The sequence below is a fragment of the Schistocerca piceifrons genome, unplaced genomic scaffold (genome assembly GCF_021461385.2).
Source record: "Schistocerca piceifrons isolate TAMUIC-IGC-003096 unplaced genomic scaffold, iqSchPice1.1 HiC_scaffold_1870, whole genome shotgun sequence".
Lineage (NCBI taxonomy): Eukaryota > Metazoa > Arthropoda > Insecta > Orthoptera > Acrididae > Schistocerca > Schistocerca piceifrons.
Window position 1 is genome coordinate 3,022,038 of NW_025727757.1, and position 17,372 is coordinate 3,039,409.

A 17,372-nucleotide genomic window follows, 5' to 3' on the forward strand; every position below is an offset into this window, starting at 1 on the left:
ATTGCATGAATTATTGCTGGCATTGGTTTGCTGATCTTGATGAGAATAAGTCACTGAACTGTTGACAATAGCTATTTTCTCTACCAACCTATTCTTAATTAACCTCTCTCCCATGATACTATGATCTATTCCTGAGGATACCACCCATGAATGTATGTTCTGATGCTTTTGAGTATTTATTTCTGATCTACCTTACAATGTTGTGTGTGTGTGTGTGTGTGTGTGTGTGTGTGTTGAGGGAACTCACCGCATTTGAGAGACAGTGGCCTTATCAGGTTGAGTAGTCGTGGGCTGCGCAGCAGCAGGTGTCTGGCGAAGTGCGCTGGCAGAGGTGGCGGCAGCGGCGGAGGTGGTGGTGGTTCTGGTTGTGGTACTCAGCTCCGTAACGACTGGTGCGCTGCACATACAGAGAGAGGCAGGGTGTGAGCTGGCTGGTGTTTCCTCGTGGGGATGTGGGGGTGCCTCCCTATGGCCAGCACTGCTGAGGGACCATCCACACACTGGCAACTATATGGACGACATGTGCCACATATGGGGACAGGGCTCCCGTCAATACAAATGAATGACCAGTAAGCTAGTAACTATCAGCTGCACCACCCGTGCTTCCCACGGCAGTCGCCGAACACGATACAACATGTAGTTCAAAACAAAGTGCAGCCAGAAGGTACATACATTTGCAAAAACTCAATTACAGAATTACTGGAGAGGTCAGCTCAGGTATTATCACCATCAAATCTATACCAACGGCCTGAATTCCACTCCACCTAAGTTGTATGCACCCACATAATGTTACAGTCTTACAGTCCCTCCGATCTCTTTTCAGTACGGGCATTTCACTCTACAAAATGGTTACTACGAGACACTACTTGAAGAAATTCATCTGTAATACTGAGTCCACAATCAGACTAATGTCACGATAATGTAAATATCACGAAACCTGGTATAATCAGGTGACAGTCTACAACACTTGTAAACTCAAGTTTATTGCAATAAATGACATTCCAGAAACTTAAGTTTCAACTTTAAATTACATGACTAAGACATTTGTATTACAATTAAGCAACTATTGTCTCTTAAGTAAGTATGAAAGATCTTAAATATCATTTTGGCCACATGTAAGCATGTGTGTGCAAATGTTGAAATGACATAGCATAAAGTTTTGTGTTAGATGATTCAAACCCAGCAAGTAATAGGATTGTTAACTAAGGGCAATAATACATTACATATCCAAATATAGCTAGATGCGAATCTGAAATGTTGAGAAAGTATTTTGTACCTTCACTGGGATTTGAATCCAGCACCTATCATTGTTTTCTAACCACAAATACACATTAAACATCAGCTTAGACTAGCTGTAGCGCGATTTGCATATGTCTGAAACGGAAATAACTTAATGGAAACTTCTGTGTGGAGTGGAAATCTGCCTGCATGCATCATCGTTGTTGACTGCACACAAGAAAATGTTTATTATCGAATTCCTTTTTGCCAGTTGCTACGAGTGACATGTCTTAACTTGAAATGATGGCCCGAAAAGTTTTGTTTGACAGTTGAAATCAACACCACCCATCATTGTTGAAAAGACACGTAGAGGCGATAAAAATAAAAATTACTTTTCTCCTTTGGTTTGATGAGCACATATTACTATTTCAAATGACACAATGAAATTATTTGCAGACAACCACAAATACAACGGATGCTAACTACTATGGACATATCCCTGGGAACAATTTCTTAGCACAAAAGACCTTTGTCACACCAGATGCATATTGTTACATTCTGAGGACTCATTAGCCTCTGATTGTACATTTTTTTCTAAGGACCAAACATTTTCATTTTATCAAGTTAAGGCCCAATGGCTCAAATGTCCATCCAACCATCCTGGTTTACATTTTCCTTTCTTTTTTTTAAACTGATCAATGCAAATGCTGTGGCCTTTCCCTTGAAATGCCACTATCTATTTCCTTTCCCACATTTGAGTGCTGTAGATTCTGCTTCGTCTCTTATGGTCTTGCAGTCGATAGGACGTTTAACACTAAATTACTTCTTTCTTTCTTCCGCAATATTTGCTATTGAATTAAAGTGTTGCATGATGGTTAACTGGTCACATTTCATGACGTTTGCCAGTAATCAATTGGGCCATACTGGTAAACCACCACATCAAGACAAACCAACTCAAAATTAGAAAATTATTTTCCGATTTGATTTGTTCAGCGCACTTACCACATACACGCACAAAATACTTTGTGCACCATTTTCAAAGGCTTAAACAACAATCTTCATGACCATCAAGAGTACAACATTCAGTAAGTCACTCCAAGAATAATTTATAACTTCCAATAAAAAATTATGGCTGATAACTAAACTTATTGCAACCTGTATGAGAACATGTAAAACAAAATCTCTATGATCTTATGCATGAATCTACTTGTTTCAGTAAAATTATGGGTGGCCCTTTTAGGCAATATGCATCAATGTAGTACGCCACATAGAAAAAATTATGGACTTTCTCACGCAATTGCACGATACTTTTTTTAGGCCTCCTTTTACCACCTGGAATTTATCTGGAGGGATTATCTGTGCTACGTAAGCTACGTTTACTGAAGACAAGTCTCGTCTTTGCAATGACCGGTTGTGTTAATAGTAACAGAAGAAACTACAATAATGAATGACCTCTTCAAAAAAACATTATATTGGATAAACAAAGCTGCTTAGTACCACCTCAAAGTAAAAAATAAATTTCTTCAGAAATTATAACAAAAGGAATCCACTTCGAGAATAACAATGGACCCATTCTCAGAACAGCAACTGCGTATGATTGACTTACTTATAAATCAAATGCATCTCTTCTCTCAGTAAAATTATATGCCTTAGCATAAAAATAAAGAAATAGAAAATAATTAACTTTCCTTGACACAATACCACACTACTGCAGCTATTAATACAACAAAGGTACCAGGAGAACGTTCTGGAAGTTTGATTGATACTTGTCACCGAGTTTTGTTCTATGATCTAGTGTTGGTGCAACCTAAACTCTTAGAAGATGACAGCTGCTCAGGTGGGAGAAACATTTCCTGCAAAAATTTCCATAGGCTACAATAATTCCAGTAAGGCAGCTGACAATTATGTGATTTTATTTCATCGATTACAAAATCAAGTCGAAAGTACACATTAGGTAGGTAAGGCCACTAGTGAAAGTTGATTATTGGTAAACAAGGAAAAGAATGTTTTGTAAAGGCTGTAATTAACCTCCAGGAAAAGGAAACGCTCATCCAGTGAGGAGCATCCTCCGCTATCAACAAAACAATGGCACTGGACTAAAAGTTTGATGGTCTGTTAAAATGGCTCTAGCTTCATATGATTAAGCTCTGTGTTCGAGTCACTGATCAGCCGAACACTAAACAACTATGAAAAGACCCTCTTAGCTTCTGCTGAGTTCAGTTAAACAACATAGTCCGACAATTAGAAGCTCACCATCAACCTTTCCTATACCAGAAATTTTATTTCATTACTGAACCAATGATCATGTCGATTATGTAGAGTGCTGTATCTGTCGTATGTAGAGTCTTTTATCTGTAATGGAAATTCTTTGGTAACGTATACATATTTCAGTTATGTGAACTTTTGGAACAAAGTTTAAATTAAGCTTGTTAATGTAAATAACTACTGGAATGATTATTATGTAATGCACTGTAAATGACTTGGTCCATAGTTAGGGAATGCAGGGTTGAATGTAAAAAATGTGGGGAATCCCTGCAGCTACAGAAGTAGCCTGGCAGAATGGAAAAGGTGTCGTTCACGCAAGCGGCAACTTGTCCCTTGCGACGGCTAAGGAGTCTGGCTTGAGCAGTGCTGTGGTTAATATCTCGCTAGCAGTAGCGGAACATTGTGGCTCATTCTTGCAGTTTTGAGGCAGAGGAGCTAAGAGTGTTACTTATGCACCTTTGATTCTGCATTTGGTGATACCATGTATAATGGCACGGTTTTCGGCCCTGCAAAAATATAATTCAGAAGACCTATAACAGGGCGAGGCCAACAGTACTGCCATGACTACATCGCCGCCATGTTAACAGCCACTGCAAATCACGCCACCAGTGCCACCAGCCTTCCACCAAAATGTTTATATTTGGCACTCTGTAAATGGACCAGGTATTTGCGAAATTTGGTTGATTTTCATAATAATCGTGGTATTGCTAAAAGCTCTGTCTTGCACCTGTGATTATCCCAAATCACAAACCTCACCAGGAATCCTATCCTAGTGAATTTAATTCCGAGTGTGCTAATTTATCATGAAAAGACTATTCAGAAATAGTTGTGATTACTTTCTGATGTGTGGAGTTGTGTTTAAAGTTCAGTTTTATAGTTTGAGAAATACTACACTGCCAGTGTGGTTTTCAATCTATCTGCAACCATTTTCTTAAATAATTTGCCTTACTTAAAAAAGTACCAGTAAATAGTAAAGTTGTTAGTTAAAAGAATAATAATATTGAATAGAAGTAAAAAAGATTATTAATTATGCACTTTGATCAGAATTACAAAGCTCTATCACTGTTCATTTTATGAGTAGGTGTTTGAACTTGAATATAAATTTTTTTTGGCATTTGCACAGTCAACCATATTTTGAGAAGGTTAAAAGACTGCTTTTCAAAGCACACTTGTTATTTGAAGAGTTATAGTTTGTTGTGCTTCACTTAATGAATAATTATTCATGACAATACTCACAATTTCCCATACACACTTGAGTAGTTTTGTTAATGAGCATGGTTCATCAAACCATTAAAGTTTAATAGCCCTCATGTGCTAGGCCAGTTGGTTAATGAAGCAAAGCAAAGGTCCCTCCAGAGCCACTGTAGTTAGATTTGCTTTCTGTTTAATTGCTTCAAACTGAGCTCAAGAAAGAAATATTTACTGTGTTTGCTATTTTAATGCAAGCTGGTTCATGTAATGGCATAGAGAAACTCTACTAAGCAATGATGTTATAGAGTATGATCATAATAAACCCCGATTTAAATCAGAATCATTTCATGCTCTGCGCTGTTCAGTAATGCTATTAGTATCATGTGTGTTGGTGACCAGTTGTATTAACTGCTGCATCTAGTTCATTCAAGGTACATCGTCTTCACTTCCAAGTTAGTACTACATTTATCTGCAAGGTTAGGTTACTGTGTTCTAGTGCGAACAGATGTCAAGTAAGAGTTTAGTAGATGTTAAGCAAAGTTAGGTTAGCCCTAGCACTGCCTTGAGCTTTATTACATTGTTTGACAAAAATTCCTAATTAGGCTGGCGACATATTAATACGTAATATTAAACTTGTTTTTGTGCTGGGGAAAATCTGTTCCTCACCCACCTGTTTAGTGTTAGTTATACTCTGCTGGAGTGTTTTGGAAGTGAATCCCAGTCAAACAGATTGTTTGTTCTGTTCCCATTAGGTTATCTCACGGTCACAACTTTCTCAAAAATTCCTCATAGAGGTTTAATGTAATCACTGACTGCCATTTATGGTGGTCGGTGTTACCATTACAAGCACTCCCTTTGGAGGAGCCCTCCTGCACCATTCCACCACATGATGGCCGACTTGCTGCTAGTACATTTGTATGGCTGCTTCGGTATCTTGGCATTTTCAGCTCTTAAGGAGGGAGGCAGAGCTTTAGTTGGTAAAGACATTTCCAGCTGGAGTACATCACAACCAGACACACATTATAGAATCAGATATTGGATTTTAAGGTGTACCCAGGACCAGATGTACAGTCAGATCACAATTTAGTTATGACAATGAGTGAAGTAAATTTTAAGAGAGTTGTTACGTGAATTCAGTGTGTAAATAAATAGGATACTGAAGTACACAGGAATGGAATGTGAATTTTAACTTCTATGAGGCTCTAGATAATCTGATATTGAATGGCGATCAAACGAATTTTCAAGTTCGTCTATATAATCGATGAGAGACAATTCATAACAACAGACAGCCAGAAAAAGACATCCAAACACTACAGAAGTGATCAAGCGCTGGTAAGTGTGATAGCTTACGCACAATGAGCCAAACAGCTCATGAATCCAACTTACTGACAAAAATAACAATATCCAGAAGAATGGAAGACAAAGCTTATGATCTGTTTGAGGATGCTAAATTTGGAGTAATGGATCCAGGGAGGACAACTTGACCTTCAACCTTATAGTGGCAGGAATGTGTGAGAAAAATCAAGAGATATTTATTGGATTTGTAGATCTTTACCTGACATTTGACAGCATGAAACAGTGAATTTTTTTTTCTCTAAAAGGTACGTATATGGTACAGCAGATAACATAGAATATGAGCAATAATCAACAAGAATTGGTACTCTGAATCAAAGATGATTAAAGATAAAGATGCAGGTAGTCTCCACAAATGTTCAGATGAACACTGAAGAATCATTGGTGGAATTGAAGAAACTTCCAGGAATTTAATTAAAACTGAAGGTGAAAACGATTTTGTTTAATAAAATTCACTGGTGATATTTCTGTGTTCACTGAAAGTCTGAATGAATCACCAGACTTGATGAATGTAAGAAATAGTTGAATGAACACTAAATCAGGATTAATGAATGGAAGAAAGAGGAAAGTATTGCTGAGTAGCAGAAATAACATTGGTGGCAATGTTTACATCGGAATTAAGGACCACGCAGTAGACTGCTTGTAGTGACTATTACACATGAAGCTAATTTACACTGAGGGACAGAGCGTGGTTGTCACAAGGAGTAATGTTGCATGGGAAAGCAGGAGATTCCTTGTAAAACAAAGTTACTAATACCAAGGATAGGCCTTAATTTGTATTGGATGTCCCTTAATGTATGTTTGGAGCACAGTACTGCATAAAAATTAATCGTGGATTATGGAAAAAAACAAGAGGGGAATCTAAGCATTCCAAATTTGGTGCTATACAAGGATGTTTAAACTAGGTGAACTCATAACAGAACTGTGGAACGTCTCTGCAGAACAGGTGAGGATATTGTGATATGTGGAAAACTGTGACAAGTACGAGGGTCAGCATAGTAAGTTATATTTGAAGGCATCAGGGAATAACTGCCGTGGCACTAGAGGTAGTTGTTGAGGTTAAAAACTGAAGGGAAAGACAGAGGAATGCATACCACAAATGACAGTGGATTCTGGGTGCTCATGGCACTGTAAATCTGTTGCTCACACAGATAGACACATTGTCAACAGGAGGCAGAGTTTCTGTTTCGCATGTCTGTGGTTACAGGGACTGGCTGTTACAGCAGTGGGGCAACCAAGGTGGACCACTCCCTGACAAGCTAAGGCTCTGCTGACGTTTGCTTCTGGCTGGTGCTTGCAGAGTGTAATTTTTGTTACTAACAGAAACTTTATAGCAAATTATTGGGTTGTTTTTCCTGCCTCATTCCTGACGAGAACCAAAAATGGTCTCATAAATGTGTGTATGTGTGACCTCTGCTAGATCATTCCAATACATCTAGAGTAACATACAATTATCTCATTTGACATTGTGTTACACATTCAGTGCACTCATACTCTACCTGCCACTAAATTTTCTGTGGATGACATTGCATGAATTATTGCTGGCATTGGTTTGCTGATCTTGATGAGAATAAGTCACTGAACTGTTGACAATAGCTATTTTCTCTACCAACCTATTCTTAATTAACCTCTCTCCCATGATACTATGATCTATTCCTGAGGATACCACCCATGAATGTATGTTCTGATGCTTTTGAGTATTTATTTCTGATCTACCTTACAATGTTGTGTGTGTGTGTGTGTGTGTGTGTGTGTGTGTTGAGGGAACTCACCGCATTTGAGAGACAGTGGCCTTATCAGGTTGAGTAGTCGTGGGCTGCGCAGCAGCAGGTGTCTGGCGAAGTGCGCTGGCAGAGGTGGCGGCAGCGGCGGAGGTGGTGGTGGTTCTGGTTGTGGTACTCAGCTCCGTAACGACTGGTGCGCTGCACATACAGAGAGAGGCAGGGTGTGAGCTGGCTGGCGTTTCCTCGTGGGGATGTGGGGGTGCCTCCCTATGGCCAGCACTGCTGAGGGACCATCCACACACTGGCAACTATATGGACGACATGTGCCACATATGGGGACAGGGCTCCCGTCAATACAAATGAATGACCAGTAAGCTAGTAACTATCAGCTGCACCACCCGAGCTTCCCACGGCAGTCGCCGAACACGATACAACATGTAGTTCAAAACAAAGTGCAGCCAGAAGGTACATACATTTGCAAAAACTCAATTACAGAATTACTGGAGAGGTCAGCTCAGGTATTATCACCATCAAATCTATACCAACGGCCTGAATTCCACTCCACCTAAGTTGTATGCACCCACATAATGTTACAGTCTTACAGTCCCTCCGATCTCTTTTCAGTACGGGCATTTCACTCTACAAAATGGTTACTACGAGACACTACTTGAAGAAATTCATCTGTAATACTGAGTCCACAATCAGACTAATGTCACGATAATGTAAATATCACGAAACCTGGTATAATCAGGTGACAGTCTACAACAATTGTAAACTCAAGTTTATTGCAATAAATGACATTCCAGAAACTTAAGTTTCAACTTTAAATTACATGACTAAGACATTTGTATTACAATTAAGCAACTATTGTCTCTTAAGTAAGTATGAAAGATCTTAAATATCATTTTGGCCACATGTAAGCATGTGTGTGCAAATGTTGAAATGACATAGCATAAAGTTTTGTGTTAGATGATTCAAACCCAGCAAGTAATAGGATTGTTAACTAAGGGCAATAATACATTACATATCCAAATATAGCTAGATGCGAATCTGAAATGTTGAGAAAGTATTTTGTACCTTCACTGGGATTTGAATCCAGCACCTATCATTGTTTTCTAACCACAAATACACATTAAACATCTGCTTAGACTAGCTGTAGCGAGATTTGCATATGTCTGAAACGGAAATAACTTAATGGAAACTTCTGTGTGGAGTGGAAATCTGCCTGCATGCATCATCGTTGTTGACTGCACACAAGAAAATGTTTATTATCGAATTCCTTTTTGCCAGTTGCTACGAGTGACATGTCTTAACTTGAAATGATGGCCCGAAAAGTTTTGTGTGACAGTTGAAATCAACACCACCCATCATTGTTGAAAAGACACGTAGAGGCGATAAAAATAAAAATTACTTTTCTCCTTTGGTTTGATGAGCACATATTACTATTTCAAATGACACAATGAAATTATTTGCAGACAACCACAAATACAACGGATGCTAACTACTATGGACATATCCCTGGGAACAATTTCTTAGCACAAAAGACCTTTGTCACACCAGATGCATATTGTTACATTCTGAGGACCCATTAGCCTCTGATTGTACATTTTTTTCTAAGGACCAAACATTTTCATTTTATCAAGTTAAGGCCCGATGGCTCAAATGTCCACCCAACCATCCTGGTTTACATTTTCCTTTTTTTTTTTAAACTGATCAATGCAAATGCTGTGGCCTTTCCCTTGAAATGCCACTATCTATTTCCTTTCCCACATTTGAGTGCTGTAGATTCTGCTTCGTCTCTTATGGTCTTGCAGTCGATAGGACGTTTAACACTAAATTACTTCTTTCTTTCTTCCGCAATATTTGCTATTGAATTAAAGTGTTGCATGATGGTTAACTGGTCACATTTCATGACGTTTGCCAGTAATCAATTGGGCCATACTGGTAAACCACCACATCAAGACAAACCAACTCAAAATTAGAAAATTATTTTCCGATTTGATTTGTTCAGCGCACTTACCACATACACGCACAAAATACTTTGTGCACCATTTTCAAAGGCTTAAACAACAATCTTCATGACCATCAAGAGTACAACATTCAGTAAGTCACTCCAAGAATAATTTATAACTTCCAATAAAAAATTATGGCTGATAACTAAACTTATTGCAACCTGTATGAGAACATGTAAAACAAAATCTCTATGATCTTATGCATGAATCTACTTGTTTCAGTAAAATTATGGGTGGCCCTTTTAGGCAATATGCATCAATGTAGTACGCCACATAGAAAAAATTATGGACTTTCTCACGCAATTGCACGATACTTTTTTAGGCCTCCTTTTACCACCTGGAATTTATCTGGAGGGATTATCTGTGCTACGTAAGCTACGTTTACTGAAGACAAGTCTCGTCTTTGCAATGACCGGTTGTGTTAATAGTAACAGAAGAAACTACAATAATGAATGACCTCTTCAAAAAAACATTATATTGGATAAACAAAGCTGCTTAGTACCACCTCAAAGTAAAAAATAAATTTCTTCAGAAATTATAACAAAAGGAATCCACTTCGAGAATAACAATGGACCCATTCTCAGAACAGCAACTGCGTATGATTGACTTACTTATAAATCAAATGCATCTCTTCTCTCAGTAAAATTATATGCCTTAGCACAAAAATAAAGAAATAGAAAATAATTAACTTTCCTTGACACAATACCACACTACTGCAGCTATTAATACAACAAAGGTACCAGGAGAACGTTCTGGAAGTTTGATTGATACTTGTCACCGAGTTTTGTTCTATGATCTAGTGTTGGTGCAACCTAAACTCTTAGAAGATGACAGCTGCTCAGGTGGGAGAAACATTTCCTGCAAAAATTTCCATAGGCTACAATAATTCCAGTAAGGCAGCTGACAATTATGTGATTTTATTTCATCGATTACAAAATCAAGTCGAAAGTACACATTAGGTAGGTAAGGCCACTAGTGAAAGTTGATTATTGGTAAACAAGGAAAAGAATGTTTTGTAAAGGCTGTAATTAACCTCCAGGAAAAGGAAACGCTCTTCCAGTGAGGAGCATCCTCCGCTATCAACAAAACAATGGCACTGGACTAAAAGTTTGATGGTCTGTTAAAATGGCTCTAGCTTCATATGATTAAGCTCTGTGTTCGAGTCACTGATCAGCCGAACACTAAACAACTATGAAAAGACCCTCTTAGCTTCTGCTGAGTTCAGTTAAACAACATAGTCCGACAATTAGAAGCTCACCATCAACCTTTCCTATACCAGAAATTTTATTTCATTACTGAACCAATGATCATGTCGATTATGTAGAGTGCTGTATCTGTCGTATGTAGAGTCTTTTATCTGTAATGGAAATTCTTTGGTAACGTATACATATTTCAGTTATGTGAACTTTTGGAACAAAGTTTAAATTAAGCTTGTTAATGTAAATAACTACTGGAATGATTATTATGTAATGCACTGTAAATGACTTGGTCCATAGTTAGGGAATGCAGGGTTGAATGTAAAAAATGTGGGGAATCCCTGCAGCTACAGAAGTAGCCTGGCAGAATGGAAAAGGTGTCGTTCACGCAAGCGGCAACTTGTCCCTTGCGACGGCTAAGGAGTCTGGCTTGAGCAGTGCTGTGGTTAATATCTCGCTAGCAGTAGCGGAACATTGTGGCTCATTCTTGCAGTTTTGAGGCAGAGAAGCTAAGAGTGTTACTTATGCACCTTTGATTCTGCATTTGGTGATACCATGTATAATGGCACGGTTTTCGGCCCTGCAAAAATATAATTCAGAAGACCTATAACAGGGCGAGGCCAACAGTACTGCCATGACTACATCGCCGCCATGTTAACAGCCACTGCAAATCACGCCACCAGTGCCACCAGCCTTCCACCAAAATGTTTATATTTGGCACTCTGTAAATGGACCAGGTATTTGCGAAATTTGGTTGATTTTCATAATAATCGTGGTATTGCTAAAAGCTCTGTCTTGCACCTGTGATTATCCCAAATCACAAACCTCACCAGGAATCCTATCCTAGTGAATTTAATTCCGAGTGTGCTAATTTATCATGAAAAGACTATTCAGAAATAGTTGTGATTACTTTCTGATGTGTGGAGTTGTGTTTAAAGTTCAGTTTTATAGTTTGAGAAATACTACACTGCCAGTGTGGTTTTCAATCTATCTGCAATCATTTTCTTAAATAATTTGCCTTACTTAAAAAAGTACCAGTAAATAGTAAAGTTGTTAGTTAAAAGAATAATAATATTGAATAGAAGTAAAAAAGATTATTAATTATGCACTTTGATCAGAATTACAAAGCTCTATCACTGTTCATTTTATGAGTAGGTGTTTGAACTTGAATATAAATTTTTTTTGGCATTTGCACAGTCAACCATATTTTGAGAAGGTTAAAAGACTGCTTTTCAAAGCACACTTGTTATTTGAAGAGTTATAGTTTGTTGTGCTTCACTTAATGAATAATTATTCATGACAATACTCACAATTTCCCATACACACTTGAGTAGTTTTGTTAATGAGCATGGTTCATCAAACCATTAAAGTTTAATAGCCCTCATGTGCTAGGCCAGTTGGTTAATGAAGCAAAGCAAAGGTCCCTCCAGAGCCACTGTAGTTAGATTTGCTTTCTGTTTAATTGCTTCAAACTGAGCTCAAGAAAGAAATATTTACTGTGTTTGCTATTTTAATGCAAGCTGGTTCATGTAATGGCATAGAGAAACTCTACTAAGCAATGATGTTATAGAGTATGATCATAATAAACCCCGATTTAAATCAGAATCATTTCATGCTCTGCGCTGTTCAGTAATGCTATTAGTATCATGTGTGTTGGTGACCAGTTGTATTAACTGCTGCATCTAGTTCATTCAAGGTACATCGTCTTCACTTCCAAGTTAGTACTACATTTATCTGCAAGGTTAGGTTACTGTGTTCTAGTGCGAACAGATGTCAAGTAAGAGTTTAGTAGATGTTAAGCAAAGTTAGGTTAGCCCTAGCACTGCCTTGAGCTTTATTACATTGTTTGACAAAAATTCCTAATTAGGCTGGCGACATATTAATACGTAATATTAAACTTGTTTTTGTGCTGGGGAAAATCTGTTCCTCACCCACCTGTTTAGTGTTAGTTATACTCTGCTGGAGTGTTTTGGAAGTGAATCCCAGTCAAACAGATTGTTTGTTCTGTTCCCATTAGGTTATCTCACGGTCACAACTTTCTCAAAAATTCCTCATAGAGGTTTAATGTAATCACTGACTGCCATTTATGGTGGTCGGTGTTACCATTACAAGCACTCCCTTTGGAGGAGCCCTCCTGCACCATTCCACCACATGATGGCTGACTTGCTGCTAGTACATTTGTATGGCTGCTTCGGTATCTTGGCATTTTCAGCTCTTAAGGAGGGAGGCAGAGCTTTAGTTGGTAAAGACATTTCCAGCTGGAGTACATCACAACCAGACACACATTATAGAATCAGATATTGGATTTTAAGGTGTACCCAGGACCAGATGTACAGTCAGATCACAATTTAGTTATGACAATGAGTGAAGTAAATTTTAAGAGAGTTGTTACGTGAATTCAGTGTGTAAATAAATAGGATACTGAAGTACACAGGAATGGAATGTGAATTTTAACTTCTATGAGGCTCTAGATAATCTGATATTGAATGGCGATCAAACGAATTTTCAAGTTCGTCTATATAATCGATGAGAGACAATTCATAACAACAGACAGCCAGAAAAAGACATCCAAACACTACAGAAGTGACCAAGCGCTGGTAAGTGTGATAGCTTACGCACAATGAGCCAAACAGCTCATGAATCCAACTTACTGACAAAAATAACAATATCCAGAAGAATGGAAGACAAAGCTTATGATCTGTTTGAGGATGCTAAATTTGGAGTAATGGATCCAGGGACGACAACTTGACCTTCAACCTTATAGTGGCAGGAATGTGTGAGAAAAATCAAGAGATATTTATTGGATTTGTAGATTTTTACCTGACATTTGACAGCATGAAACAGTGAATTTTTTTTTCTCTAAAAGGTACGTATATGGTACAGCAGATAACATAGAATATGAGCAATAATCAACAAGAATTGGTACTCTGAATCAAAGATGATTAAAGATAAAGATGCAGGTAGTCTCCACAAATGTTCAGATGAACACAGAAGAATCATTGGTGGAATTGAAGAAACTTCCAGGAATTTAATTAAAACTGAAGGTGAAAACGATTTTGTTTAATAAAATTCACTGGTGATATTTCTGTGTTCACTGAAAGTCTGAATGAATCACCAGAGTTGATGAATGTAAGAAATAGTTGAATGAACACTAAATCAGGATTAATGAATGGAAGAAAGAGGAAAGTATTGCTGAGTAGCAGAAATAACATTGGTGGCAATGTTTACATCGGAATTAAGGACCACGCAGTAGACTGCTTGTAGTGACTATTACACATGAAGCTAATTTACACTGAGGGACAGAGCGTGGTTGTCACAAGGAGTAATGTTGCATGGGAAAGCAGGAGATTCCTTGTAAAACAAAGTTACTAATACCAAGGATAGGCCTTAATTTGTATTGGATGTCCCTTAATGTATGTTTGGAGCACAGTACTGCATAAAAATTAATCGTGGATTATGGAAAAAAACAAGAGGGGAATCTAAGCATTCCAAATTTGGTGCTATACAAGGATGTTTAAACTAGGTGAACTCATAACAGAACTGTGGAACGTCTCTGCAGAACAGGTGAGGATATTGTGATATGTGGAAAACTGTGACAAGTACGAGGGTCAGCATAGTAAGTTATATTTGAAGGCATCAGGGAATAACTGCCGTGGCACTAGAGGTAGTTGTTGAGGTTAAAAACTGAAGGGAAAGACAGAGGAATGCATACCACAAATGACAGTGGATTCTGGGTGCTCATGGCACTGTAAATCTGTTGCTCACACAGATAGACACATTGTCAACAGGAGGCAGAGTTTCTGTTTCGCATGTCTGTGGTTACAGGGACTGGCTGTTACAGCAGTGAGGCAACCAAGGTGGACCACTCCCTGACAAGCTAAGGCTCTGCTGACGTTTGCTTCTGGCTGGTGCTTGCAGAGTGTAATTTTTGTTACTAACAGAAACTTTATAGCAAATTATTGGGTTGTTTTTCCTGCCTCATTCCTGACGAGAACCAAAAATGGTCTCATAAATGTGTGTATGTGTGACCTCTGCTAGATCATTCCAATACATCTAGAGTAACATACAATTATCTCATTTGACATTGTGTTACACATTCAGTGCACTCATACTCTACCTGCCACTAAATTTTCTGTGGATGACATTGCATGAATTATTGCTGGCATTGGTTTGCTGATCTTGATGAGAATAAGTCACTGAACTGTTGACAATAGCTATTTTCTCTACCAACCTATTCTTAATTAACCTCTCTCCCATGATACTATGATCTATTCCTGAGGATACCACCCATGAATGTATGTTCTGATGCTTTTGAGTATTTATTTCTGATCTACCTTACAATGTTGTGTGTGTGTGTGTGTGTGTGTGTGTGTGTGTGTGTGTGTGTGTGTGTGTGTTGAGGGAACTCACCGCATTTGAGAGACAGTGGCCTTATCAGGTTGAGTAGTCGTGGGCTGCGCAGCAGCAGGTGTCTGGCGAAGTGCGCTGGCAGAGGTGGCGGCAGCGGCGGAGGTGGTGGTGGTTCTGGTTGTGGTACTCAGCTCCGTAACGACTGGTGCGCTGCACATACAGAGAGAGGCAGGGTGTGAGCTGGCTGGTGTTTCCTCGTGGGGATGTGGGGGTGCCTCCCTATGGCCAGCACTGCTGAGGGACCATCCACACACTGGCAACTATATGGACGACATGTGCCACATATGGGGACAGGGCTCCCGTCAATACAAATGAATGACCAGTAAGCTAGTAACTATCAGCTGCACCACCCGTGCTTCCCACGGCAGTCGCCGAACACGATACAACATGTAGTTCAAAACAAAGTGCAGCCAGAAGGTACATACATTTGCAAAAACTCAATTACAGAATTACTGGAGAGGTCAGCTCAGGTATTATCACCATCAAATCTATACCAACGGCCTGAATTCCACTCCACCTAAGTTGTATGCACCCACATAATGTTACAGTCTTACAGTCCCTCCGATCTCTTTTCAGTACGGGCATTTCACTCTACAAAATGGTTACTACGAGACACTACTTGAAGAAATTCATCTGTAATACTGAGTCCACAATCAGACTAATGTCACGATAATGTAAATATCACGAAACCTGGTATAATCAGGTGACAGTCTACAACACTTGTAAACTCAAGTTTATTGCAATAAATGACATTCCAGAAACTTAAGTTTCAACTTTAAATTACATGACTAAGACATTTGTATTACAATTAAGCAACTATTGTCTCTTAAGTAAGTATGAAAGATCTTAAATATCATTTTGGCCACATGTAAGCATGTGTGTGCAAATGTTGAAATGACATAGCATAAAGTTTTGTGTTAGATGATTCAAACCCAGCAAGTAATAGGATTGTTAACTAAGGGCAATAATACATTACATATCCAAATATAGCTAGATGCGAATCTGAAATGTTGAGAAAGTATTTTGTACCTTCACTGGGATTTGAATCCAGCACCTATCATTGTTTTCTAACCACAAATACACATTAAACATCAGCTTAGACTAGCTGTAGCGCGATTTGCATATGTCTGAAACGGAAATAACTTAATGGAAACTTCTGTGTGGAGTGGAAATCTGCCTGCATGCATCATCGTTGTTGACTGCACACAAGAAAATGTTTATTATCGAATTCCTTTTTGCCAGTTGCTACGAGTGACATGTCTTAACTTGAAATGATGGCCCGAAAAGTTTTGTTTGACAGTTGAAATCAACACCACCCATCATTGTTGAAAAGACACGTAGAGGCGATAAAAATAAAAATTACTTTTCTCCTTTGGTTTGATGAGCACATATTACTATTTCAAATGACACAATGAAATTATTTGCAGACAACCACAAATACAACGGATGCTAACTACTATGGACATATCCCTGGGAACAATTTCTTAGCACAAAAGACCTTTGTCACACCAGATGCATATTGTTACATTCTGAGGACTCATTAGCCTCTGATTGTACATTTTTTTCTAAGGACCAAACATTTTCATTTTATCAAGTTAAGGCCCAATGGCTCAAATGTCCATCCAACCATCCTGGTTTACATTTTCCTTTCTTTTTTTTAAACTGATCAATGCAAATGCTGTGGCCTTTCCCTTGAAATGCCACTATCTATTTCCTTTCCCACATTTGAGTGCTGTAGATTCTGCTTCGTCTCTTATGGTCTTGCAGTCGATAGGACGTTTAACACTAAATTACTTCTTTCTTTCTTCCGCAATATTTGCTATTGAATTAAAGTGTTGCATGATGGTTAACTGGTCACATTTCATGACGTTTGCCAGTAATCAATTGGGCCATACTGGTAAACCACCACATCAAGACAAACCAACTCAAAATTAGAAAATTATTTTCCGATTTGATTTGTTCAGCGCACTTACCACATACACGCACAAAATACTTTGTGCACC

At 38.5% G+C, this 17,372-nt stretch overlaps 1 protein-coding gene across 1 annotated transcript in view; it reads right to left on the minus strand.

Moving 5' to 3' along the window:
• Positions 1-17,372, minus strand: part of LOC124741120 (mucin-2-like) — a 261,502-nt gene that overhangs the window by 97,190 nt on the left and 146,940 nt on the right. Inside the window, exons 16-18 of the mRNA XM_047248654.1 lie at positions 15,370-15,519; positions 7,800-7,949; positions 248-397 (exon numbers count right to left, since the gene is read on the minus strand). Of these exons, the coding sequence (XP_047104610.1) occupies positions 248-397; positions 7,800-7,949; positions 15,370-15,519 (450 nt within the window). The remainder of the gene's footprint in view (positions 1-247; positions 398-7,799; positions 7,950-15,369; positions 15,520-17,372) is intronic.